Source organism: Danio rerio, chromosome 11 (genome assembly GCF_052040795.2).
Source record: "Danio rerio strain M-AB ecotype USA chromosome 11, GRCz13ab, whole genome shotgun sequence".
Lineage (NCBI taxonomy): Eukaryota > Metazoa > Chordata > Actinopteri > Cypriniformes > Danionidae > Danio > Danio rerio.
The window spans coordinates 12,794,956-12,822,367 of NC_141031.1; the positions used below are offsets into that span (position 1 = coordinate 12,794,956).

The 27,412-nt window shown below is 36.3% G+C and overlaps 3 protein-coding genes and 2 non-coding genes across 7 annotated transcripts in view; 2 read left to right on the top strand and 3 right to left on the bottom strand.

Annotated features, from left to right (window-relative positions):
* The first annotated feature begins 1,668 nt into the window (after positions 1-1,668).
* Positions 1,669-1,966, top strand: LOC147834712 (signal recognition particle RNA). Its single transcript, XR_015503157.1, has one exon.
* Positions 1,967-10,065: 8,099 nt separating this feature from the next.
* zgc:174353 lies at positions 10,066-11,922 on the bottom strand. 2 transcript variants are annotated; one of them, XM_087273405.1, is made up of 7 exons: positions 11,617-11,922; positions 11,316-11,415; positions 11,137-11,212; positions 10,850-10,938; positions 10,677-10,773; positions 10,434-10,573; positions 10,066-10,338 (listed from the first exon to the last, which is right to left on the bottom strand). In XM_087273405.1, exons 1-7 carry the CDS (start codon positions 11,774-11,776, stop codon positions 10,164-10,166), a joined length of 837 nt encoding a protein of 278 aa, XP_087129531.1. In that variant the 5' UTR covers positions 11,777-11,922; the 3' UTR covers positions 10,066-10,163. The 2 variants fall into 2 exon arrangements, with proteins under 2 accessions (XP_087129531.1, XP_087129532.1); XM_087273406.1 differs by lacking the exon at positions 10,677-10,773.
* zgc:174354 overlaps positions 10,070-27,412 on the bottom strand; it is a 90,216-nt gene continuing 72,873 nt past the window's right edge. Inside the window, exon 6 of the mRNA NM_001111152.3 lies at positions 10,070-10,338. The gene's annotated coding sequence lies outside the window, so the exon portion shown is untranslated. The remainder of the gene's footprint in view (positions 10,339-27,412) is intronic.
* LOC147834713 (signal recognition particle RNA) lies at positions 21,492-21,789 on the top strand. Its single transcript, XR_015503135.1, has one exon.
* Positions 25,447-27,351, bottom strand: si:dkey-27d5.11. 2 transcript variants are annotated; one of them, XM_087273403.1, is made up of 7 exons: positions 27,026-27,351; positions 26,718-26,817; positions 26,539-26,614; positions 26,231-26,319; positions 26,058-26,154; positions 25,815-25,954; positions 25,447-25,719 (listed from the first exon to the last, which is right to left on the bottom strand). In XM_087273403.1, the coding sequence occupies exons 1-7, from the start codon at positions 27,183-27,185 to the stop codon at positions 25,545-25,547; spliced, it is 837 nt and encodes a 278-aa protein (XP_087129529.1). In that variant the 5' UTR covers positions 27,186-27,351; the 3' UTR covers positions 25,447-25,544. The 2 variants fall into 2 exon arrangements, with proteins under 2 accessions (XP_087129529.1, XP_087129530.1); XM_087273404.1 differs by lacking the exon at positions 26,058-26,154.

Here is a 27,412-nt window from a genome sequence, read left to right on the forward strand (position 1 = left end):
TAACAGTGCCTGCAACGCCCAGTGACTCATATATATTATATATATAATGATTAATACATATAGAAACAATATTTTCATAACTAAATTATTTATGATTTGCCGTTTAACAGCGAAACATCTCGTCAAATAGGCCACAGTTCATCAGGAAATGAAAAGCTTTTAAATGACAACAGAAAAGCAGTTCAGCGACTAACATTCACTCATTCAGTGAGTATCTCATTTATTCATTCATTCATTCACTAATTGAATCAACACTTTTTCAGTCACTTAATATGGTGTCAGATGCAGATGTGGCCTCTAGTGTAATCCACAGTTCATATATTGCACAATGACGCTAAAGGCCACCATATTATAAAATACTGCAGGTTGTTGGTTGCAGATTAATAATCACAAACATAATTTTTTAATCATAAAACAGCTAAAACATATTTAGTGTCAGAGAGGACAAAGTGGTTTTAGTTTACCTTTTATCTTTAATATTAAACAGCTTTTTAGTCTTTAGACCAGAATAAATAACTTGTGGTACTTGTATAAACAATGTTCAGCTCAGGATCAGTAATTCAGCATGATGTGCTGCTAAAGCTGAAACAGTCTATCAATTTATGCCACAGATTGTGTGAGATTCTGTTGAGTCTTATAGATGTTAAAAACACTGATGGAGGTCAAAACCGCATCTGACACCACAGTTAGTGGATGAGTAAGAGTAAACTGAATAATAAATATGTAACTCAGTTAATGATAGTTATTCACTGCATGAATGAATGTTAGATGAGGAACTGGTATTTAAGTGGAAAATTAAAACATTAAAGCTTTACTTTTTCAGAGGTTCACTGTTTGCACAATCTTAAATGGATAGTTCACCGCATAAATATGATTGTGACGATTATGAATTACCATTTTTGGGTCAATTATCCCTTAGCTCACATAAATTATCCCAGAGCATTATTTCAGCATCAATGATCATTCACAATAGTCACATCACAAGAAATACAAGGTTGAGTCTGGATTATAATTTAGCATTTGCGTGTGTTTCTGAGGCCTGCGACTGTAAAAGCTTTAGGTCTAATAAAATGCATAATTTGTCATTTTAATTGCAAATCATTTTATTTAATTAAAAAATGAAGACAATAGCAGTATTATTTTACATTTGATTATTACATTACTGTACCTGAATACTGTTTGACTCGTTGAAAAACAACAAAGCTCTGTTCATTTTATTTCAGAATTTTATATTGTATTTATCTCTGCTCGTAGATTGTTTGTAATGTTTTATGCAGATGCACACCTAACATAAACAAATAACCCATTCTGTAATATGTTTTTTACAGCTATATGTATTATGATACAATAAACCACTTTTACTGTAAAAAAAAAACTAAAGTATACTACAATATTTATTACATTTTATTAGTTGATACAGAAAACAGAATGTTGTGGCACTCATAAAATGAGTTGTAAAGGCTAATAAATATGGTATAATAATCTTTAGTTCAAAAATACTATGTTGATACTAATTACTGTAATTTTTTTATTTGTGATCATACTGCTGTTTATTATTATCTAATGTCATAAGGCTATGAAGACAGTTTTTATTCATCATTCAGTTTTCCTCCACTAGAGGTCGCTGTGATGATCAGATTCTCCACAGCTCTGATTCTCTCAGCTCTCGCCGGGTTCAGTGGCGCGCGCCTGTAATCCAAGCTACTGGGATGCTGAGGCTGCGGATCGCTTGAGCTCAGGGCTTCTGGGCTGCAGTGGACTATGTTGATCGGGTGTCCGCGTTAAGTTCGGTATCGATATGGTTCTCTTGGGGGAGCTCGGGACCACCAGGTCGTTTAAGGAGGGGTGAACCGGCCCAGGTCGGAGACGGAGCAGGTCAAATCCCCCGTGCTGATCAGTAGTGGGATCACACCTGTGAATAGACACTGCAGTGCAGCCTGAGCGACACAGAGAGACGCAGACTTTTACACTAGTTGTTTTTACTCTGATATATCTTTCTAACAGTAAAAAAGAAGCAATAAAGGTTTTGAGATGAATGACATGGCTGTGTGTTAATAATTAGAAATAACTAAAAGTTTGGTTTTTTCGAGTGATGGGTTGCAGCTGGAAGGGCATCTGCTAAAAACGTGCTGGATAAGTTGGGGGTTCATTCCGCTGTGAACCAACGAGACTAATCTGAAAAGAAAATGAATGAATGAATAAAAGTTTATTTGTAGACTAGACATTTTATTGCAGAAATACAGAAATTATCTCAATTTCATGAGTGTATTTTGAAAAGATGATGTTTTAGACAGAAATATGTTTTGCTGTGGTTACTAACTCATAAGTGTGGTCTATCAATATCGGGTGGTATTTTAAAAAATTATAGAAGAATTTCACTTTAGTTCTCTCCGTGTTGGTGTGGGTTTTCACTGGTTGGTCTGGTTTACCCCACAAGTCCAAAGACATGCGGTATAGGTGAATTGGGTAAGCTAAATTGTCTGTAGTGTATGGGTGTTTTCCAGTAATGGGTTGCAACATGGGAGGGCATCCTCTGCGTAAAACATATGCTGGAAAAACTGGCGGTTCATTCCGCTGTGGTGACCCCCGATTAATAAAGCGACTAAGCCGAAATGAAAATGAATGATTGAATGAATTTCACTTTAAACATAATTTACACATTGTTACTTTGAACCCATCATCTGATATTTGGCAGCTCCATCAAGGGTTCTGCATTGTTTTCTTTTTATTGTGGGAATAACCAGACAGGTATCAGCAGTTGTGACGGCTCTTTAATCACTCCTGATGTAAACAAAAGCACAGATTTTACAGTGTGTCTTCGCCCTCATCACTTTTACATGCTTCAATCAGACAAATATAAATCAAAACCTCAATTAAAGTGAAAACACAAAAATAACGAACTATGTGAAATATGTGAAAAAGAAAGTTATACATAATATTGAAACATAAAAACTGGCTTCAAAAGTCAAGTAAATATGATTTAAGATTAATTAGAGCTGCAGACACCCACCTCTCCCATGTGCAGTCAGTACAGAAAAGGAGGAGGCGGGTGCAGAACAGTAAATTAAAAAACTTAAGCTTTCTTAGAAATTTAAAGGAGCAGGTATACTTAATAAACACTTCAGGTAAAACACACATTTTGTGTAATTCTATAAATAAAGTGAACTATTATTTCTATACCTGTTACACAGGCCTGGATTGGCTAATCGGGAGCACTGGGAAAGTTTTTTGGCCGCGAGGGCCGGTGTCCCTAGCTGCTTGCACTCTCAGCAGTCGCACTTTTTTCATTTATTTATTTGACCATAGCCTCACTCTTTTTATTTATTTTCTCGCAGGCAGCAAGACGCAGCCGGCAGGTTAATGATGATCATTTAGCATTCGACCTTAAACAGCGGCACCTTAGTGAAAAAAAGAATTTGAATAATTAATATTAATGAATATTACACCTGCTCAATGAAAATCCGATGATTCACTACATTAATAAATCTGACATAACTTGATCAGAAATATAAAAAAGGGGTGAAAAGATTAAGCCTTCAATAGAAAGTAATACTGTGGTTAAAAGAGTCTTGCAGATACCAGCGCAATATTTATTTCTTCTTCCAAACTTACCAACATAACAGTGACATTGTGGTCCAGTGGTCAGCATGTTGTGTTGTGATTCTGCTGCTCTAACCTCTCCTGAGTAAAGTGTTATTTTTATTATTATTATTTCATTTTTAGTGTTAGGAGGACAATATAATACTGTTTGGGTTACTTATGTGGGTGTACATATTTTATTTACATTTTTTGTGTGACCACCGTTACAAAAGACTGCATATCTATAAATAATTTTGCACAGAATATATTGTCAGATATTGCAGGAAGGGACAATGTGATGTTTAAAGTATAGCTTTGGAGATTTAGCTACCCTTTAATCTTCTCATATTTATGAAAAACATTTGAAGTTCTAATGCAGCTGTTTCCTTGAAAAAGACGTGATAGTGTCTTTAGAAACTGAATTGCAAATGACCTTATTTTAATATAGTCAGTCGTGAACAGAGGTGGGCCGGTCAAAGGCTTGAAACTGCAGGGCTGAAAAGAAATCCCACTCCTGCCCTGCTGTTACAGTAACGGGCTGAATATGCTGTCATAGCCTGGAAAGCCAATGTTATCTGGCCTTTGTTACTTTCGTCCAGCGTTACTTTCGTCCCCGCTCTCCCCTACTATAAGGCACACAGAATCATTTATCATGTACAGACATGAACAGTCATATAGGGGTTTCACTGTCACATTTCTGTCAAAAACAGTGAAAAGTTCAGGCTGATTTATACTTCTGCAACAAGTTATCACCGTGACCTATGGCACATGCCTTGCGTGAAGCCATGCAATTCCAAAATGCTAGCTGGCAACAGGTTTTCCTTGTTCCTTTGTGTTGAGTTTCTGCTTGTTAATGCAACATACTGTAGCTCAAACTCACTCATTCATAGTCGGTAACCAGGGAATGTGCAACAATTTTAATCATAAGGTAAACACAAAACAAAAGTTTTCATATGGAGCTCCTTTACCGGATTCAACACCTGTAAACACTCTCCCATGGCTCTCAGCCCTGACCACACATCTCAGCTCTACCAAGCTGACCATTCACAGAGTTTGCGATACGCATTGTCGTGATATATAGTTTTATTTTTTGAGAGGTCAGCGTCAGTGTCCATACTCCATACACGTAAACTTGATGCAGAAGTATAAATCAGCTTTAAAACGCATATGTGTGTGTGTCTGTGTGCGCACAGGAACTTTGTAATGACATTGTGTGTGACTCATCATTGCAGAAAGGCTTGAATTAACTCCACATTATAAAGTAATTCAAATACATATGAAAAGTGCTTGACTACCGTTCTTTTACAGTATTTTTCAATCATTTTGCCACAAATTTCAGAACCCTGATGTCAATTTTCAAAACTCTAGACACAAAACTCTGAACAGTCACTAACACAGACTCTCCAGTGTTCAAAACTCTGCATGCTGCATTCATTTCCTTAAAGAAGTCTTGCATTTGCAGGATCATTGGTTCACATAATCCTATTATCATACAAATACTACAGGAACACTACTTTAGATCACCAGCACACAAAATGCACATTGTTTCAATAAACAATCATTAACAATCATTAAATATTGTTGTTTAAAATATATGATACAGGTTTCATGATGGTTTATACATAAGTGTAGAGGGAACGGTGCAGACAGTGGATATACTGATCTAGTTTTATTCATTCCATCATAATGTAGGTTTACTGTAATGTTTTCCTCACTGCACATCCCCATATAGAAAGCTGATATATGGCAACATGTGCAAATTACATTATTATAAAATGTCATAATATAGGTAAAATTATAGGTAAAATATTTTTAGGGGTAACATATATAACATAATAGATCATATATAAATATATATATATACGTAACATACATGTTTATATTTGTAATTCTAATAGTCACAGTTTTTCTCGATTGCTTGGATGCAGTTGTCAACTGAAACTCCACATTTTCAAAACAGTAGACACACAGGCCTAAACAGCAGCACTCATGGTCAAAATGACACATTTTGCTTGCAAAAGGCACATATCGTGTCAAAACATTTAAAATATGAAACAAAAGCTAGTTTTACCTTCAAACAACACAACTTGCAAACAAATATATGAGCTCTTTCAATTAATCATTACACAATGGACAACAAAATACAAAGAAGTCAGTGCACCACCATTGCTTGTCATTGTAGCCTATTGCCAATGCCATTTGTTGTCTTTCTATTTGGGCCGTCAAATTTGCCTTTTTGCAAAGAATTGGATCCAGAATAAGAAATGCTTTGATTAAATTTATATTAAATTCATGACAATTTTCAAACTGTGGCTGAAAACTAAAATACTGTAAAAACAGACAAAAATAATAAAATACTGTAAATATTAAACACATTTAAACCAATGTACAGTCAAATCTTTTGGGAGTATAGGACATATAGCCACAATTGACCTCCTCCATCCATGCTGGCACAGAACAACACAGACCTTCCACCATTTATATAAGGTTTGCAGACTGATTGCTAATTGAAGACTTGAGTGTAGGAGTTTCAAATCGCTGCTTCAGTGAATTCAAACTGATCTTGGTAGTGTCTAATGGTTAGGAATAGATGGTTTCTGTTTGGTTACCATAGCTAAAACAATGGAGTTTGGACTGCTTGAATGACATCTGTGTTAACTGTTTTGAAAAATGGTAAGGAAAATGTGTCAACCCAATGAGAAAAGGTTTACAAATTTGCAAGACCTGTCTTCTGCTCTGCTGGGATAGTGAAAATGAAAATGAAGTGGAACCTAGTTTCTTTAACCAGGTCAAAGCAAACAAGAAAAACTGTAAAAAATGGCAATATTTTGACATGTATGACATTTTATATATGTAAAATTCTTATGAACTATTATGTCACATGTGTAATTTGCATATATTTCTATATATCAGACTTCTATTTTAGGATCTGGGTTTCCATCTTTCTGGTCTTGTGGGTTTGGTTCTCCTCTACATCACAGTGGTGTTTTCATAAGTCAAAAATCTTGGAAAGAACCTTCTGTCAATGTGAATCCAGGCCTGATATTGCTGTGATTGGGCTTTCTCACATACATACAGTAATGTCAGATATGAAAACATTGTCTGTAAAAGTGGTACATGGAACAAAGTAACCATAAATATAAAAAATTAAGGATGAATAAAGATGTCATCTATAGATAATGTAGTTCAGTTGGGTCATCTTCTGTGGTAACTGATGTCATTTGATCTATCCTGATTATTTCATCATCTAAACATGTAATATTGTACAAAAGTTTCCATACATCCAGAGTAATGCAACAGTTAATTATTATTTTGAGTGCTTGTATCAGTTGATAATAACATCATGTTAATTAAATGAATACATGGTTATTTCAATTGTAATGTTTGAGTTGCATTTTGAAATGGGATCAATTTGAAGTTTAATTGTGTTATATTGAAAAGGTGATCTGAGTTCAATGAACAAAGTATTTTTGACTTGTGTGTGTTTTATCCAAGCATTTGAAAAAAGAGTTAAAAGTTTTGCAAAAAAATGTGCAATTTTAGCAATGGATGTGAATTTTGTATCTAGAGTTTTGAAAATTGACACCTGGGCCCGGTTTTTCAAAAGTAATCCACTAGGATTTTGGATAAGGGATTGGATCAAATCTTGAAAATGGGTTTTTCAAAAGAAAAAACGGATTACCTAATCGGATTAGATCACGTAATCTAATCTTGGTTTTGATCCGGATCAAACCTTTACTTTGGGTTTTTCAGACCTTTTTTGTAGGATCTGGATCACTTTGATCCAAAAAACCTGGATTAAACTGATCCCACCAGAAGGGTGGATTTAGTGTGGATTTTATGCCCAAAATGTAATAAAAACTTAAAAATTTTATTAAATAATACTATTTTTGGATCACACAGTATCTTACGATATATACTATTGATTCATAAGGTTTTAATTTTATTTGTTCATCCATCAGGCTATAGTGATTATTGGCTTTAACGTATTCAGCCTTTCAGTATAGGCCTACAGCAAAGTAGAAATAGCTTGGCCCAATAAAATAATCCCCCAAACAGCTGTGAAAATTGACCAAAAACAATACATTTTATTGTCAATAATTGTTATCTATATTCATCACAATTGAAAATATTTTTGTTTTTATAATATTTATTAGTGATGCATGCAATGATTACAGAATAACCAAAAAAAAAAGTGCAAAGACCAAATCAAATCTTGAAAATGGGTTTTTTAAAAGAAAAAACGAATTACATAATCGGATTAGATCACGTAATCTAATCTTGGTTTTGATCCAGATCAAACCTTTAGTTTGGGTTTTTCAGATCTTTTTTGTAGGATCTGGATCATTTTGATCCAAAAAATCTGGATAGTGATTTCCTATCCTGTTTGAGCACTGGTTATCCAGATTTAGTGATCCTGAAAAGTTCCTATCCGGATCAGATTGATCCAATTCGATGTTGCTTTGAAAAACTGGCTCAAAAAGTAAGCTGGATTACCTGATCACGGATCGCAAAAACAGAATTACTAAATCTGGATCAATTTGATCCGGATTAAACCTTTTGAAAAACCGGGCCCAGCAGCTGACCGTTACAGATACAGCATGCAGCACCGAGGACCGTCTATCTCTACAGCTTCAGACAGGGTTTTATGACAACCTTTGTAAATGTTTGCAATTAGGAATCCTTCTGCAGAAGACATGTCAGTGTTTGACGTAAACTGTTATTTTATGAAACATTTAATGTTGAGTGTTTAAATGCATATTTTTATATATAATAAATGAATACACATTTAAATACATATGCTTGTGCGTTTTTGTTTCTCTGCTGAAGCACCGCAGTAAAAATTATCTTAGGGTCTCCTTTTGACCAGCACCAACTCTGGTTTGTGGGTTGCCACTTAGGAAGAGGTCAAATTTCATTTTTACTGTTGATCATCAGTTGGCACCATTAAATGCTTTACATTGCCCCGTGCAAAAGCGTGTCTGACTTTTATATGGAGTTCTGTGGAGTAAAACTGCAATTTATAGAGTACATGCATAAGTACACTTACTATGTTTACTATGTTCTGACAGCTGAGGTGCCTATTTTGTATTTTCTCCTACACATCAATATATGTGTGTAAAAGTCTCTCTTACAACCTCACACACTCACTAAACACCAAATAAAAGCAAGAAATCAAGCTTTTTTGAACTGTAACTGATGATCACCAGTAAAAATCACAAATCTTACCTCTTCCCAACAGGAAAAACCACCAACAATCAAGAATGCATGATTATACGCTGTCATGACGTTGCATTTAAAAATAATGGAAATCATTTGGGCAAAAACAGCCATGAACACAATGAAAGGGTGGTAAATTTGCCCAGAGTGTATTGTTGAGTTTTTAAAAAATTCTAAAAGTATTTTCCCAAAATATGTGTCAACAAGATTTGTCACCAAAAATCATCCCATTTGCTGAACCACAGAGAAAGTTGTTGGTGAATTAAGCCTCAAAATCAGCCCAGAGTGGACCAAAACTTCACCAACAGCACAGAAGGGTTAAACACCCCCAAATCCTTGATGGGATGGTTCTAAGAGGCAGTGCTCACTTCTGGACAGAGGGGCAAGTGTAGCAAGTAGCAAGTGGAGATGTTTTGAACCTTCAGCTGACAGCCAGTGTAAGTGGAGAGGTAAGAGAGGTGTGACGTGGGCTCTCTTGGGATCATTGAAGACCAGATGAGCTGCAACATTTTGTTTGGCCAGGATTGATTAGATGAGCATGTCATCGGTGTAAATCAAAGATGCCCAAACTAGGGCCGTGGGCCAAAGTGGATCCACGGTAACCTTTGATTTGGCCCTCCATCCCATCTGAGAAGAGAGGGAGAATGATGGGGAGTTTTGGGGGAAAGTCTTTAACAGAGATTGTCATTTCTAATCCAACATAACTTTATTTTTTAACTGTTGAGATACAAAAATAAACAAACTGAAATTAAACGTTTCAATGAAATGTTGTGAATGAATCAAATAAAATAATAGTCACTTGAAGGAGAGCAGACATCACAGAAGACATCAGCAAGCGAAGGCAAAGTGTATTTTTAGTGTTATAAATGGGATTGTTCATGTTTTATTGTAAGACTTTCATTCATTATAAAATGTATAATTATTAATACAATTAAAGAATTTGAAATGTTGTAAATTACAGTATTCAGTGAATCATGTAAATTATATAATGAATAATAATAATAAACTAGGACATTACATTGACAATTTTACAGTTTGGTAGATTTACCTCCAGCCCACCACCCTCAGACGAGTTTAGTTTTTGGCCTTTCATAAGAAAAAGTTTCCCTGAAGCACCTCTGAAATAAACTTTAACTAAAAGTTTTAGATTGTGAGCAGGACAGCACACTGGTTCTCCCGCAGCATGTTTGTTCATCATTTCTATCTTAATGTGTCGATCATTTTCTTTTGTGTTTCTGTATTGTGTGAAGGTCAACCAGTCCACAGTTTATGCTGCTATAATCTTTATTCAGTTTTATTCATAAACTATGTACAATATATACACTGTGCTCACGTCGACTCCAGGTCTCTTGGGTGAAGGTCTCTCAGTGACGTGGTCTCTTCTGGTCGCCGTGCGTCTCTGGTGAAGATGGGGAGCGGGAACGTTTCCCTCTGGCGTCCTGGACTGAAGATGCTGCACCAGCTGAGGAAGAGGAGGGCAGCGGCTTGGTCTGGCAGGAGAAGGACGGCCTCTTTTTCTTCTCAGCAGCATAGGCCTCACTGAACAGATCGAGCGCAAACACACACAAGCAGACATAATGTGAGATTTTCACAAACACTATAACATGCTGCAATGCCAAGTACAGTTTACTCACGCGTCTATGATGGGAATGACGTATTTGCCGCTGCCGTCCATCATGACTCCCTTTCGGTTTGGGTCGTCCACCTCCAACAGGAAGCTGCGGGGAATCCCTGTGCTCCTCCTGATGCGCTTTTGCGAAGCAGAGCTGCTGCCCTGTGAATTCATGAGTGACAGTCAAACGACAGAGCAAACAATCTGACTAATGGAGACAAGAGCTCAAGTTCACAGCACCCATAAGCTTAGAAAACCCAATTACCCCTTTAGAGGGGCAGTGCCTAATGTGGTGTCCTGGGATCCCACAGTGAAAGCAGACATAGTTGGGTGGAAGAAGCCCAAGCAGTGTCATGGCCTCACTGATGAACATCAGAACCATGAAAATCAGCTCTAACATTTCTCACAAACCAAACCTGTCAGTGTCTGAACGCTCACCTGCTGGAGTAGTAGCACAGACTGGACTGGTACATCACCGCTTTTAGCTTGTCCTCCTCTGATGCCTTTGCCTCAGCCAGATTCTCAGTCTGTTTCACAGGCATTTGCACATTAGAATTTTATTTTACTGGTCTGTCTAAGAAGCTGTGTGTGTGTGTGTGTGGGGGGGGGTGTTTTACACTGTGTATTGATATTCTGCACTACATGTCATTATGACGCCTCAAATGCAAACACTGCAGTTCAATACAGAGCAGCACAGTGGGGTGAATTAATCATTTGTTCAATACCTTCAACAGCTGCTCCAGTGAGAGGAGTGAAGAATCACCTGTTTGAGAAGATTTAGCTGATGGTCCAGCTTGATGTCTGCAAAACAAAGAAGCTTGTGTGACTAAAACACCACAGACAGACTCAAACTCTTGATATAACATCTATCAGAGGAAGATTGCACTCATTTCACATGACTTACCCAACAAATCTTCTGTTGGAGGACTTCAGTCCAGCCGCAGGGACCCGTCTGATGATGACCGACGTGTTTTTGGGGATGAGAGCATCATCATCTGTGTATTCTGACAGCAAAATAAAGTTTGAATATAGCAATAATCATTTACCATGGTATACTTTGAGTGCCATTAGCATTTTAAAACACTCAAAACATCACTATATGTCACCATCAGAGTCATGATAACACATGTCAGCTTCTACAAGTCTGTCTGATAACACATCTAATGTTAGTGTAGTATAGTTTAAGTGGCTTTTCCTCATCTCACCTTCATCAGTTTGGGCTTTGCTGATCTTCAGCTGGCAGAACTTCAGCCTCTCGCGCCTCATGATCTGCCGCTTCAGCTCTCCCACAGTGATGTTGAGGCCCTCAAACTGGAGCGAGTCGTAGGTGAGTCGACTCTGAAACCTGTAATGAACACAAGACATACTAAACACAAAACACAGTGTGATAACAAGGGTCAAACCTGAATGAAGGGAGCAGCAGGCGATCAATCGATGTATCCAACAATCAATAATATCAATAATCTGGGAATCAGTTGCCACGAAGGACGCCGAGATCAGATGCCAATGACAGAGCAAGTTCAAAACAACACATAAAGAACCGTTGCCATGGATGCTGACGATCACGTGACGAGGCGCTAAAAAACTTCCGCGTTATTTTCTCATAAATAATAGTGAAATCATTACTATGATAATAATAAAATAAACAGCAGAACAGTTGTACATCTCTGAATAATACACAGTGGCGTTTCCTTACACGAATGATTCAGGACTCTGTATAAAGTCGGGCGAGTCACTGAATCAGTGATTCGTGGCTGAATGAATCACTTAAAGCTTCACTCGATTAAAGCGGTCTCTTGCTGCCACCTATTGGCGATTTGTTTTTCCGTTTTAAAGTTTTTTTTTTTTTTTTTTAATGGTGCAATAGTTTTTTTTATTTTTTTTATTAGATCTTATAAGAACATACAGAAAAAAGAACAAATGACCGAACAAAGAAACATCTTATTCATCTAGAAAGTCCAAATAGCAGCATTCACATAAAAAACAGATAAAAAAACAAATAAATATATATTAAAAAAATAATAAAATTGAAATAAATAAAAAGCAAAATACAATGCACTATAATACAAAGCAGTTAATCATCAAAAAATGCCTTTAACAGACTACACAGTTTAAGGGCTTTTTTATGTCTCATCAGCTTTAAGGAATTGAAGAAGACCATTAAATCCTTGTGGAAACGCAGAAAAGTGGGGGGGTTATTAAAAAATCTGCATTTATGAATGAAATAGTTTGCCAAAGTCACAATATTGTTAACCAAAAATTCCAGCTCAGAATTCTGACAAAAAGATCAATATTTTACAGTTTTAAAATCAAAATCAGGTATTACATATTTTAATCTTAACCAAACAGTAATGTCATCCCATAACTTTTTTGAAAATTTGCATAAATAAAACAAATGTTCCAATGACTCTATGTCTGCTTCACAAAAGGTACAAACGTTACAATCCAAATTAAATCTGTGTCTGAGGAACTCATTACAAGGATAAATATCGTTAATAATTTTAAACTGAACTTCTTTTGCCTTTGGTAGAAGTGGAAAAGAGAGAAATCTTGTTCGAATTCGAACCACCTTGTCTTCTGGAAAATCTAAAACAAGGGGTCTTTTCTTAACTTTAGAAGGGAAAAGCTGTGTATTTACTAACCTTCTTAAGGTCTTATTATTACAGCTCTGCCCAGTAAAATTAATACCAGAAATAAATAAGGTTGCCCAATCTTGGTATCACAGAAGAATAACCCAATTCCCCTTTGATTAGCTGAACCAAACCACCAGGAATAGCTTTCAACAAAGACAAATACAATTTCTAAGTACGAATAATATGGTATTTTTCACAAAAATGATCATAATTAAGGAAATTTCCAACCCCATCCAAAATTTGTAAAATAGACCAAACACCTTTGTCCATCCACTCTTGAAAAAACACAGATTTCCTCTTAAGAAGTATATACTTATTATTCCACAAAGAACAGCTATGTGGCGAAAAATTATGTTTGTATATTAACTTCCAATACTGTAATACCTGACTATGAAAAGATGACAATTTACACTTTAACTTTGATGGCTCAAAATCGCATCTTAAAAGAAAGTCTATGCCCCCAAAGAAATCAAAAATTTTAGAAGAAAACCTAAACCAGAAAGAATGTTTATGTCGAAGGAAGGTTTGAAGCCACTTCAGCTTAAGGGTACCATTCATAACATCAAAATCAATTACATTCAATCCACCTTCAATGATTGGTTTCACTACATCTGATTTTCTTAGAAAATTGATGCTTATTTTTCCATAGAAATTTATATTGCATTTGATTCAGATTTTTAACGTACCTATCAGAAATACTTAAAGAAAAAGCTGGGTAAATCATCCTGGAAAGTGCTTCTGACTTTTGTAAAACAATTCTACCAAAAATAGATAGATCCCTTTGAACCCACAAATTTAATATTTTTTGACTTTTTATCAAATTATCCATCAAATTAGCTTTTTCCCTATCTTTAGGGTCTTTAGAAATAACAACACCCAAGTATTTTACCTCATTTTTAACTGGAATATTGAACAGTTGTGTTTCGGTATGGTTATGGATTGCCATAAGCTCACATTTTTTTAAATTCAATTGCAGACCAGAAGCATTTGAAAAATGAGACACCAGATTAATGGCAACTGAAATCTGCTCTGCATTACTGAGAAACAGGGTGGTATCGTCTGCTAGTTGACTTATTATTAATTGACTCCCTAAAACATTCAAAGTTCTGATAGCTCTGCAATTTTTAACATACAATGCTAATAATTCAGCTACTAAAATAAATAAATATGGGCTTGTTGGATCCCCTTGTCTGATGCCTCTATTAATGTTAAACCTCTTCGAAGTCCCAAATGGTAATGATACTGAACTATTTATGTCTTTATATAACATTTCTATTACTTTAACAAATTTATGACCAAAACCAAAAAAATTCAAAATAAAATTATGTTCTACAGTATCAAATGCCTTGTAGAAGTCAAGAAATAAAACAAACCCAACAAACCCTTTAATTAAATGTCCATAATCAATTAGATCTAAGACAAGTCTAATGTTGTTGTGAATTAGCCTTCCTTTAATAAAACCAGACTGAGTTTCACTTATAACTTGATTCAATCTAAATTTCAATCTATTAGCTATAGCAGATGTAAGAATTTTATAATCCACATTGAGTAGAGTAATCGGCCTCAAATTCTCAATAATTCTTTTATCTTTGTTTGCCTTTGGAATAAGAATAATTAAGCCCTGTTTCATAGTTGTAAGTAAAGTATTAGAATTAAAACACTATTTTAATGCTGCAAATAACAAATGTTTTATATCCTCCCAAAAAAATTTGTAGAAGTTAGTAGTCAAACCATCCTGACCAGGAGACTTACCCAAACACATTTTTTTAATAGCTGCTTTAAGTTCCTCTAGCTTCAAATCCTCATCACACATTTCTTTAAATTCAATATCTATCTGTGGGATATAATCTTTAACCTTTTCTAGAAATTGAATAGCATAATTTTCAGAATATGATGTAGAATAAATATTACTATAAAATGAATATATTTCCTCAGATATCAGTTTAGAATCTGTAATTATTGTATCCTTAATAACTAAAGTATGAATTGCATTACTTTGCTGTCTCCTCTTTTCTAATTGACAAAAGTAAGCTGTGTTCTTCTCTCCTTCTTCCATCCATTTTGCCCGAGACCTTACAAAAGCTCCTTGTGCTTTCATTACATACATGCTGTCTAATTTAGCTTGAAGAGTGATTCACTTTTCCACATCTTTAACCTTATCGTGTGTTACAGCAATCATTAATTTCCTGAATTATTCTTAATTCTTTTTGCAATATATCGCTTCTCTTTTGTTTACCAAACCGAATAGAAATTTCCCTGGTTTTAAATTTAAAGTACTCCCATTTAATCCCACTGGAATTTAAAGAGAAATCATTCTCAACCTCACTAATTAGGTTTTTTAATTTGACTACAATAAACTTTATCCTTTAAAAGTTCTGCATTGAACTTCCAATCGTCTTTCTTAGTAGTATTTTTTCTTACTGGTGTCAAAGTTAGTGAAATCAAACAGTGATCTGTCAATGGTGCAGCAGAAATTAAAACCTGGTTCGCAAGCTCCAGATATTCCTCAGTTATGAGCCAAAAATCTATTCGTGACCTAGATGACCCATTAGGTTTGATCCAAGAGAACTGATTGGTATTAGGATTCTTGACTCTCCATACATCTATAAGCAGGCCCGGCGCTACGGGGGGGGGGGGGGTCTGGGGGGGCTGGGGGGGGCAATGCCCCCCTTTGCCCCCCCCAGCCCCCCTTTGCCAGAAAGAGTTTGTGCCCCCCCAGTTTTTATAAAGGACTCAAACTGAAAATTCTTTCTGTCATTAATTATTAACACTCTCGTCGTTCCAACCTTAAGAACACACATTTAAATATTTTAAAATATATGACATAGCAATTGAATTATGCAAATAGTGATATTAAAGCTAGTCCTATAGTTCAGAGATCCGGTCCCCGCGTCAGGTCAGGTGCGGCCGTAAATAGCCTTTAAAACGCGCACACGGCGATGGAGGCGCACTCAACTCACAACGGAGAAAAGTGGGTGACATGATAGGAGCAGCTTAATTCATTACATGCTTTGGTTAACTAATTATTTAAACACAACTCTCTTGAGCTCTAAAAGGAAAAAACACATAAGAAATTTGCTGTTAAATTAATTTTAGCAGAGACGCAACTGCCAGTCATTTAGTTCGGGAAGATGTAGCCTAATAAAAATGTTTTAATAAAAACAAATAGTTTACTGCACAGTCCCACAGTAGGCTACACTATAAATAATATTTTAATTTTATTTATTAATATTATTATTAATATTATTACAATTAAACTAAAATTGACAAAACGCAGAACCCTTTGAATGTTTGCTTTCATTTTGCTAAAAAGCGCACTTTTACAGTTGTGTAGAGAAACATCCCATTATGCAGCAGCAGTCAAGGTATAACACATAATAAATGCCTTTTGCGTTTATTAAGTCAAGTTTGCAGTGTTATAAATGGAATATAGTGCTTAAGTGGATTTATCGCGGATCAACTGAGAAACCTATCACGCGCTGCAGGTAAGCAGAATGATAATCTTTTAAAAATATGTCATTTAGGCTATACAGCTTTTTGCTCATGCAAAATTAAACAAAATATATTGTAGATCTATTTTAAGAGCTAAAATACAACATATCGAGTTTGTTTTGACTTGTAGCTCATGGCCCTAAAATGAAAATAACCTGAAAACAAGCTATTAAAAAAGGCTTAATAAATTAAATAATTAATAAATAAAATTATGGTAGGCTTAGTAACCTAATGGTTTATGATGGCTTACAATTTCACGAAAAAAACACACTTATGATAGCCTAAGATAAATCTTTGTTTTTACATTTAAAATCATGAAAAAAAGTTATATAGCATATTGAGTGTTATCCATGCCAAAATTTAACCATTTTTCACTTTAATAACGTGTGAATTTTGGTATCTTTTTAGGTATTTTTCTGGCTACACTAATGCCTTAAAATGAAGCTAAGTAATTGTTTTAAATGACATTAAATTGTAACATTTAGCTCTTCCCTAACAATGATGTTGGTTGGATAATACGTGAAGCGGGATGACTCGGTTGAGCTGATTTTACTATATTTATTTACCGGTTAAATGAATAGTCTGATCGTGGGTCAGCTTGCATACAACTGCATATTGTTATTACTATTAAAACGTAGCCTATATTACTGCCTTAGTTCAGTAACTTGGGCAGTAATGCAAAGTAATAATAAATGTGAATAAATAGCCTAAATGAAAGAAACAAGAGAACAAAATGAGTCACCAGGTCTAGTGCCCCCCTATGGATTTACAGACTGGAATTCATATAGAGCTTTACGAAATAAGTGTACAAAGTTAATAAAAAGGGCAAAGTGTGAATATTATATGTCTATGATAGACAAAAACTTTAAAAATCCTGTACATTTTTGGAAATTAGTTAAGTCTGTTTCAGTACCTAAACCGGCTTCTAATTTCCCAAATTATTTAAAAGTTAATAATACTGAAGTTAAGGGCAGAGAAGCCATTGCAGACAATCTTAATAATTATTTCATATCTGTCGGCTCGATTTCTGATTCTCCCGCCTCATCTGCCCATACTTCAAATACACTTGTTGAGTCTGTTCGAAACAGTTCCTCACATTTGTTCAAGTTTTTGCCTATCACCGTCACACAGGTCCATAAAGCTTTAGAGACTCTAGATATTAAAAAATCACCAGGATCGATAAAATTGACCCTTATTTCTTACGTCTGGCAGCAGAGTTAGTTGCAGAACCTATAGCCTCTTTATTTAACTTAAGTCTCACTTCTAATGTGATACCTAAATTGTGGAAATCTGCTATGGTTACGCAATTATTAAAAGGGGGAGATCCTGCAGACCCAAATAATTACCGTCCTATTTCCAGATTGTCGGTTTTAGCAAAGGTCTTTGAGTCATTGATAAATGACCAACTAAAACAATATTTGTCAATTAATAATATACTTCAGGATCACCAGTCAGGATTTAGAACGGGACACAGTACGGTTACTGCAGCTACATTAATCTTAAATGATATCACACGCTCTTTAGACAGTAAACAGTCCTGTGCTGCTTTATTTATTGATTTATCTAAAGCTTTTGATTCTGTAGATCATAAACTAATGTTGCTGAGACTTAGGCTTTTAGGTTTTACTCAATCTGCTCTAAACTGGTTTGAAAACTATTTTTCAGAACGCACTCAATGTGTGACAGTAGAAAATTATAATTCACCATTTCTAAATGTTAACACTGGGGTTCCCCAAGGATCGGTTTTAGCTCCGTTGTTATTTTCTATTTATATTAATGATTTAGGTCACGGAATAGAATCAGCAAAAATACATCTGTATGCCGATGACACAATAATATATGCAGCAGCACATTCTTTAAATCAAGCTGTACAACATCTACAGATTGCTTTTCAAATATTGCAGTGTACGTTGCAAAATTTAAAATTGGTTTTAAATTCAAAAAAGACTAAATATATGATTTTTAGCCGTGGCCGCACTAAGTCAACAGATCAGACAATAAAAACTCTGAACGGTGTTCAAATAGAAAGAGTTAGCTTTTATAAATATCTAGGAGTTTGGATTGATGAGAGATTAGCCTTTGATATACATATTGACAAGTTACTGAAAAAGCTTAGGCCAAAGTTAGGTTTTTTATACCGGTCAAGAAATTGTTTTCCTTATAAAGTCCGCAAAAAATTAGTAGAGAGTACATTTCTGTCTATAATGGATTATGGTGATCATCTCTATATGCACGCAACCGCTACCCTATTAAGAAAATTAGATTCTGTTTATCATGCAGCAATACGTTTTGTCACAGGTGCAGATTCACGGACGCATCACTGTATTTTGTATGATTCCTTAGACTGGTTATCTCTATATCAAAGGAGAAAATTACATCTGTACTTATTTATTTTAAAAGCTCTTTTAGGTAAATTACCATCCTATATTTTTAATTTATTAACATTTCACACCAACAATCAAAATACTAGATCTGGTTCATGTATTCGTCTGATAGTTCCAAGGGCATTATCAGAACTTGGCAAACGTGCTTTTTCCGTTCACGCTCCCAGGGCTTGGAATGACCTGCAAAATCAGCTCAATCTTGACACTCTTCCGACTCTGAGAACTTTTAAACATCTTTTATACAACATCTTAAAGGACACCTGCAATTGTTTGTTATGAGCTGATGTTTTTAAGAATGGTGATTTTGTAATTTTGTGGTATTGTTTGTGATTTTTATATGAAACTTTATGTGCTGCCTGCCATCTTGACCAGGTCTCACTGGAAGAAGAGACAGTACTGTCTCAATGTGATCTCCTGGCTAAATAAAGGAAATAAAATATTGTACTGAATAGTTAATCACAATGTTGTGCTATTTAAAGGCAACTGTGGTGCAGAGTCGGGTTGGAAGAAACTCCAAGCATTTCTGTTTTCGCAAGGTTAAGCTGAAGATGATGATCTTTCATCCAGTGTGAAATGTCCGACAGGCAGGCTGAGATGCGAGCTGGAACCGAGGGATCATCAGGGTGAAAAGAGAGGTAGTTGGGTATCATCAGCATAGCAGTGGTAGAAGAATCCATGTTTCTGAATGACTGGTCCTAGAGATGTCGTGTAGATGGAGAAGAGAAGTGGCCCAAGAACAGAGCCTTGAGGTACCCCAGTGTTTAGATGCTGTAGGTTGGACACCTTTCCCCTCCAAGACACCCTGAATGACCTGTCAGAGAGGTAAGATCTGAACCATTGAATAACAGTGCCTGCAACGCCCAGTGACTCATATATATTATATATATATATATATATATATATATATATATATATATATATATATATATATATATATATATATATATATATATAATGATTAATAGATATAGAAACAATATTTTCATAACTAAATTATTTATGATTTGCCATTTAACAGCAAAACATCTCGTCAAATAGGCCACAGTTCATCAGGAAATGAAAAGCTTTTAAATGACAACAGAAAAGCAGTTCAGCAACTAACATTCACTCATTCAGTGAGTATCTCATTTATTCATTCATTCATTCACTAATTGAATCAACACTTTTTTGGTCACTAAATATGGTGTCAGATGCAGATGTGGCCTCTAGTGTAATCCACAGTTCATATATTGCACAATGACGCTAAAGGCCACCATATTATAAAATACTGCAGGTTGTTGGTTGCAGATTAATAATCACAAACATAATTTTTTAATCATAAAACAGCTAAAACATATTTAGTGTCAGAGAGGACAAAGTGGTTTTAGTTTACCTTTTATCTTTAATATTAAACAGCTTTTTAGTCTTTAGACCAGATTAAATAACTTGTGGTACTTGTATAAACAATGTTCAGCTCAGGATCAGTAATTCAGCATGATGTGCTGCTAAAGCTGAAACAGTCTATCAATTTATGCCACAGATTGTGTGAGATTCTGTCGAGTCTTATAGATGTTAAAAACACTGATGGAGGTCAAAACCGCATCTGACACCACAGTTAGTGGATGAGTAAGAGTAAACTGAATAATAAATATGTAACTCAGTTAATGATAGTTATTCACTGCATGAATGAATGTTGGATGAGGAACTGGTATTTAAGTGGAAAATTAAAACATTAAAGCTTTACTTTTTCAGAGGTTCACTGTTTGCACAATCTTAAATGGATAGTTCACCGCATAAATATGATTGTGACGATTATGAATTAACATTTTTGGGTCAATTATCCCTTAGCTCACATAAATTATCCCAGAGCATTATTTCAGCATCAATGATCATTCACAATAGTCACATCACAAGAAATACAAGGTTGAGTCTGGATTATAATTTAGCATTTGCGTGTGTTTCTGAGCCCTGCGACTGTAAAAGCATTCAGGTCTAATAAATTGCATAATTTGTCATTTTAATAGCAAATCATTTTATTTAATTAAAAAAATGAAGACAATAGCAGTATTATTGTACATTTGATTATTACATTACTGTACCTGAATACTGTTAGACTCGTTGAAAAACAACAAAGCTCTGTTCATTTTATTTCAGAATTTTATATTGTATTTATCTCTGCTCGTAGATTGTTTGTAATGTTTTATGCAGATGCACACCTAATATAAACAAATCACCCATTCTGTAATATGTTTTCTACAGCTATATGTATTATGATACAATAAACCACTTTTACTGTAAAAAAAAAAAACTAAAGTATACTACATATTACATTTTATTAGTTGATACAGAAAACAGAATGTTGTGGCACTCATAAAGAGTTGTAAAGGCTAATAAATATGGTATAATAATCTTTAGTTCAAAAACACTATTGATACTAATTACTGTAATTTTTTTATTTGTGATCATACTGCTGTTTATTATTATCTAATGTCATAAGGCTATGAAGTCAGTTTTTATTCATCATTCAGTTTTCCTCCACTAGAGGTCGCTGTGATGATCATATTCTCCACAGCTCTGATTCTCTCAGCCCTCGCCGGGTTCAGTGGCGCGCGCCTGTAATCCAAGCTACAGGGAGGCTGAGGCTGCGGATCGCTTGAGCTCAGGGCTTCTGGGCTGCAGTGGACTATGTTGATCGGGTGTCCGCGCTAAGTTCGGTATCGATATGGTTCTCCTGGGGGAGCTCGGGACCACCAGGTCGTTTAAGGAGGGGTGAACCGGCCCAGGTCGGAGACGGAGCAGGTCAAATCCCCCGTGCTGATCAGTAGTGGGATCGCGCCTGTGAATAGACACTGCAGTGCAGCCTGAGCGACACAGAGGGACGCAGACTTTTACACTAGTTGTTTATACTCTGATATATCTTTCTAACAGTAAAAAGAAGTAATAAAGGTTTTGAGATGAATGACATGGCTGTGTGTTAATAATTAGAAATAACTAAAAGTTTAGTTTTTTCGAGTGATGGGTTGCAGCTGGAAGGGCATCTGCTAAACACGTGCTGGATAAGTTGGGGGTTCATTCCGCTGTGGTAAACCAACAAGACTAAGCTGAAAAGAAAATGAATGAATGAATAAAAGTTTATTTGTAGACTAGACATTTTATTTGTAAACAGAAATACAGAAATTATCTCAATTTCATGAGTATATTTTGAAAAGATGATGTTTTAGACAGAAATATGTTTTGCTGTGGTTACTAACTCATAAGTGTGGTCTATCAATATCGGGTGGTATTTAAAAAAATTCTAGAAGAATTTCACTTTAGTTCTCTCCGTGTTGGTGTGGGTTTTCACTGGTTGGTCTGGTTTACCCCACAAGTCCAAAGACATGCGGTATAGGTGAATTGGGTAAGCTAAATTGTCTGTAGTGTATGGGTGTTTTCCAGTAATGGGTTGCAACATGGGAGGGCATCCTCTGCGTAAAACTTATGCTGCATGACCCCCGATTAATAAAGCGACTAAGCCGAAATGAAAATGAATGACTGAATGAATTTCACTTTAAACATAATTTACACATTGTTACTTTGAACCCATCATCTGATATTTGGCAGCTCCATCAAGGGTTCTGCATTGTGTTTTCTTTTTATTGTGGGAATATCCAGACAGGTATCAGCAGTTGTGACGGCTCTTTATTCATAAGGTTTTACTTTTATTTGTTCATCTGTCAGGCTATAGTGATTATTGGCTTTAATGTATTTAGCCTTTCAGTATAGGCCTCCAGCAAAGTAGAAAGAGTTTGGCCTCATAAAATAATCCCCCAAACAGCTGTGAAAATTGACCAAAAACAATCAATTTTATTTTGTCTCTAATTAATATATATATTTATCACAATGAAAAATATTTTTCCTTTTAGAATATTTATTAGTGATGCATGCAATGATTACAGAATAAACAAAAAATGCAAAGAATGGCAATGACTGATTTTTGAAATCTCTTTTGACAATTGCAAAAAGAGACTGAAAGGGCAGAAGCACAGCCTCGTCTGACAGAGGAACAACTGACTCTGACCAAACTGCAGCAAACCAAGGCCAAGGACTTGAGATCCGCCTCCTAAAGGCTACGCTCAGACAAGCTGCTCTCTCCACATCAGATGAGGAAGTCTGAGATTATTGTGGAGTTTTTGACATTAAGTCTTTTTTTTATTTACATCTATATTTGAAAACTTGTTATAAATATCCTCAATGTACAGTGTTTCAGGTCTCAGATGAGTGGACTGCTGGAAGAGGATGCGGTGTTGTTTTTCTTGCTTTTATTATTTATTATTACTATTAATTTAATATTTATTAAGTTTTCATTTTAAAAAAAAAATAAAGTTATGTTGACCCCACGCTGGCTATTCTACTTGTCGCTCTTTACATATCTATAGTTCTACATTGTGATTTCCTATCCTGTTTGAGCACTGGTTATCCAGATTTAGTGATCCTGAAAAGTTCCTATCCGGATCAGTTTGATCCAATTCGATGTTGCTCTGAAAAACTGGCTCAAAAAGTAAGCTGGATTACGTGATCACGGATCGCAAAAACAGAATTACTAAATCTGGATCAATTTGATCCGGATTAAACCTTTTGAAAAAACGGGCCCAGCAGCTGACCGTTACAGATACAGCATGCAGCACCGAGGACCGTCTATCTCTACAGCTTCAGACAGGGTTTTATGACAACCTTTGTAAATGTTTGCAATTAGGAATCCTTCTGCAGAAGACATGTCAGTGTTTATTTTGACGTAAACTGTTATTTTATGAAACATTTAATGTTGCGTGTTTATATGCATATTTTTATATATAATAAATGAATACACATTTAAATACATATGTTTGTGTGTTTTTGTTTCTCTGCTGAAGCACCGCAGTAAAAATTATCTTAGGGTCTCCTTTTGACCAGCAGCAACTCTGGTTGGTAGTTTCCCACTTAGGAAGAGGTCAAATTTCATTTTTACTGTTGATCATCAGTTGGCACCATTAAATCCTTTACATTGCCCCGTGCAAAAGCGTGTCTGACTTTTATATGGAGTTCTGTGGAGTAAAACTGCAATTTATAGAGTACATGCATAAGTACACTTACTATGTTTACTATGTTCTGACAGCTGAGGTGCCTATTTTGTATTTTCTCCTACACATCAATATATGTGTGTAAAAGTCTCTCTTACAACCTCACACACTCACTAAACACCAAATAAAAGCAAGAAATCAAGCTTTTTTGAACTGTAACTGATGATCACCAGTAAAAATCACAAATCTTACCTCTTCCCAACAGGAAAAACCACCAACAATCAAGAATGCATGATTATACGCTGTCATGACGTTGCATTTAAAAATAATGGAAATCATTTGGGCAAAAACAGCCATGAACACAATGAAAGGGTGGTAAATTTGCCCAGAGTGTATTGTTGAGTTTTTAAAAAATTCTAAAAGTATTTTCCCAAAATATGTGTCAACAAAATTTGTCACCAAAAATCATCCCATTTGCTGAACCACAGAGAAATTTGTTGGTAAATTAAGCCTCAAAATCAGCCCAGAGTGGACCAAAACTTCACCAACAGCACAGAAGGGTTAAACACCCCCAAATCCTTGATGGGATGGTTCTAAGAGGCAGTGCTCACTTCTGGACAGAGGGGCAAGTGTAGAAAGTAGCAAGTGGAGATGTTTTGAACCTTCAGCTGACAGCCAGTGTAAGTGGAGAGGTAAGAGAGGTGTGAAGTGGGCTCTCTTGGGATCATTGAAGACCAGATGAGCTGCAACATTTTGTTTGGCCAGGATTGATTAGATGAGCATGTCATCGGTGTAAATCAGAGATGCCCAAACTAGGGCCCGTGGGCCAAAGTGGATCCACGGTAACCTTTGATTTGGCCCTCCATCCCATCTGAGAAGAGAGGGAGAATGATGGGGAGTTTAGTGGGAAAGTCTTTAACAGAGATTGTCATTTTTAATACAACATAACTTTATTTTTTAACTGTTGAGATACAAAAATAAACAAACTGAAATTAAACGTTTCAATGAAATGTTGTGAATGAATCAAATAAAATAATAGTCACTTGAAGGAGAGCAGACATTACAGAAGACATCAGCAAGCGAAGACAAAGTGTATTTTAAGTGTTATAAATGGGATTGTTCATGTTTTATTGTAAGACTTTCATTCATTATAAAATGTATAATTATTAATACAATTAAAGAATTTGAAATGTTGTAAATTACAGTATTCAGTGAATCATGTAAATTATATAATGAATAATAATAATAAATTTGGAAATTACATTGACAATTTTACAGTTTGGTAGATTTACCTCCAGCCCACCACCCTCAGACGAGTTTAGTTTTTGGCCTTTCATAAGAAAAAGTTTCCCTGAAGCACCTCTGAAATAAACTTTAACTAAAAGTTTTAGATTCTGAGCAGGACAGCACACTGGTTCTCCCGCAGCATGTTTTGTTCATCATTTCTATCTTAATGTGTTGATCATTTTCTGTTGTGTTTCTGTATTGTGTGAAGGTCAACCAGTCCACAGTTTATGCTGCTATAATCTTTATTCAGTTTTATTCATAAACTATGTACAATATATACACTGTGCTCACGTCGGCTCCAGGTCTCTTGGGTGAAGGTCTCTCAGTGACGTGGTCTCTTCTGGTCGCCGTGCGTCTCTGGTGGAGATGGGGAGCGGGAACGTTTCCCTCTGGCGTCCTGGACTGAAGATGCTGCACCAGCTGAGGAAGAGGAGGACAGCGGCTTGGTCTGGCAGGAGAAGGACGGCCTCTTTTTCTTCTCAGCAGCATAGGCCTCACTGAACAGATTGAGCGCAAACACACACAAGCAGACATAATGTGAGATTTTCACAAACACTATAACATGCTGCAATGCCAAGTACAGTTTACTCACGCGTCTATGATGGGAATGACGTATTTGCCGCTGCCGTCCATCATGACTCCCTTTCGGTTTGGGTCGTCCACCTCCAACAGGAAGCTGCGGGGAATCCCTGTGCTCCTCCTGATGCGCTTTTGCGAAGCAGAGCTGCTGCCCTGTGAATTCATGAGTGACAGTCAAACGACAGAGCAAACAATCTGACTGATGGAGACAAGAGCTCAAGTTCACAGCAACCATAAGCTTAGAAAACCCAGTTACCCCTTTAGAGGGGCAGTGCCTAATGTGGTGTCCTGGGATCCCACAGTGAAAGCAGACATAGTTGGGTGGAAGAAGCCCAAGCAGTGTCATGGCCTCACTGATGAACATCAGAACCATGAGAATCAGCTTTAACATTTCTCACAAACCAAACCTGTCAGTGTCTGAACGCTCACCTGCTGGAGTAGTAGCACAGACTGGACTGGTACATCACCGCTTTTAGCTTGTCCTCCTCTGATGCCTTTGCCTCAGCCAAATTCTCAGTCTGTTTCACAGGCATTTGCACATTAGAATTTTATTTTACTGGTCTGCCTAAGAAGCTGTGTGTGTGTGTGTGTGTGGGGGGGGGGGGGGTGGGGGGGGGGGGTGGGGTTACACTGTGTATTGATATTCTGCACTACATGTCATTATGACTCCTCAAATGCAAACACTGCAGTTCAATACAGAGCAGCACAGTGGGGTGAATTAATCATTTGTTCAATACCTTCAACAGCTGCTCCAGTGAGAGGAGTGAAGAATCACCTGTTTGAGAAGATTTAGCTGATGGTCCAGCTTGATGTCTGCAAAACAAAGGAGCTTGTGTGACTAAAACACCACAGACAGACTCAAACTCTTGATATAACATCTATCAGAGGATGATTGCGCTCATTTCACATGACTTACCCAACAAATCTTCTGTTGGAGGACTTCAGTCCAGCCGCAGGGACCCGTCTGATGATGACAGATGTGTTTTTGGGGATGAGAGCATCATCATCTGTGTATTCTGACAGCAAAATAAAGTTTGAATATAGTAATAATCATTTACCATGGTATACTTTGAGTGCCATTAGCATTTTAAAACACTCAAAACATCACTATATGTCACCATCAGAGTCATGATAACACATGTCAGCTTCTACAAGTCTGTCTGATAACACATCTAATGTTAGTGTAGTAACTGTTATAGTTTAAGTGGCTTTTCCTCATCTCACCTTCATCAGTTTGGGCTTTGCTGATCTTCAGCTGGCAGAACTTCAGCCTCTCGCGCCTCATGATCTGCCGCTTCAGCTCTCCCACAGTGATGTTGAGGCCCTCAAACTGGAGCGAGTCGTAGGTGAGTCGACTCTGAAACCTGTAATGAACACAAGACATACTAAACACAAAACACAGTGTGATAACAAGGGTCAAACCTGAATGAAGGGAGCAGCAGGCGATCAATCGATGTATCCAACAATCAATAATATCAATAATCTGGGAATCAGTTGCCACGAAGGACGCCGAGATCAGATGCCAATGACAGAGCGGAGTTCAAAACAACACAAAAAGAACCGTTGCCATGGATGCTGACGATCACGTGACGAGGCGCTAAAAAACTTCCG

Bases quoted from the DNA above. Each gene is read 5' to 3' on its own strand.
- zgc:174353 (XM_087273405.1), bottom strand. From the start codon at position 11,776: ATGTCTTGTGTTCATTACAGGTTTCAGAGTCGACTCACCTACGACTCG. The intron at 10,774-10,849 runs GTGAGCGTTCAG...GATGTTCATCAG, and splicing joins CTGTGCTACTACTCCAGCAG to TGAGGCCATGACACTGCTTG. The intron at 10,339-10,433 runs GTGAGTAAACTG...CGATCTGTTCAG, and splicing joins GTCATTCCCATCATAGACGC to TGAGGCCTATGCTGCTGAGA.
- si:dkey-27d5.11 (XM_087273403.1), bottom strand. From the start codon at position 27,185: ATGTCTTGTGTTCATTACAGGTTTCAGAGTCGACTCACCTACGACTCG. The intron at 26,615-26,717 runs GTAAGTCATGTG...TTTGTTTTGCAG, and splicing joins TCCAACAGAAGATTTGTTGG to ACATCAAGCTGGACCATCAG. The intron at 26,155-26,230 runs GTGAGCGTTCAG...GATGTTCATCAG, and splicing joins CTGTGCTACTACTCCAGCAG to TGAGGCCATGACACTGCTTG.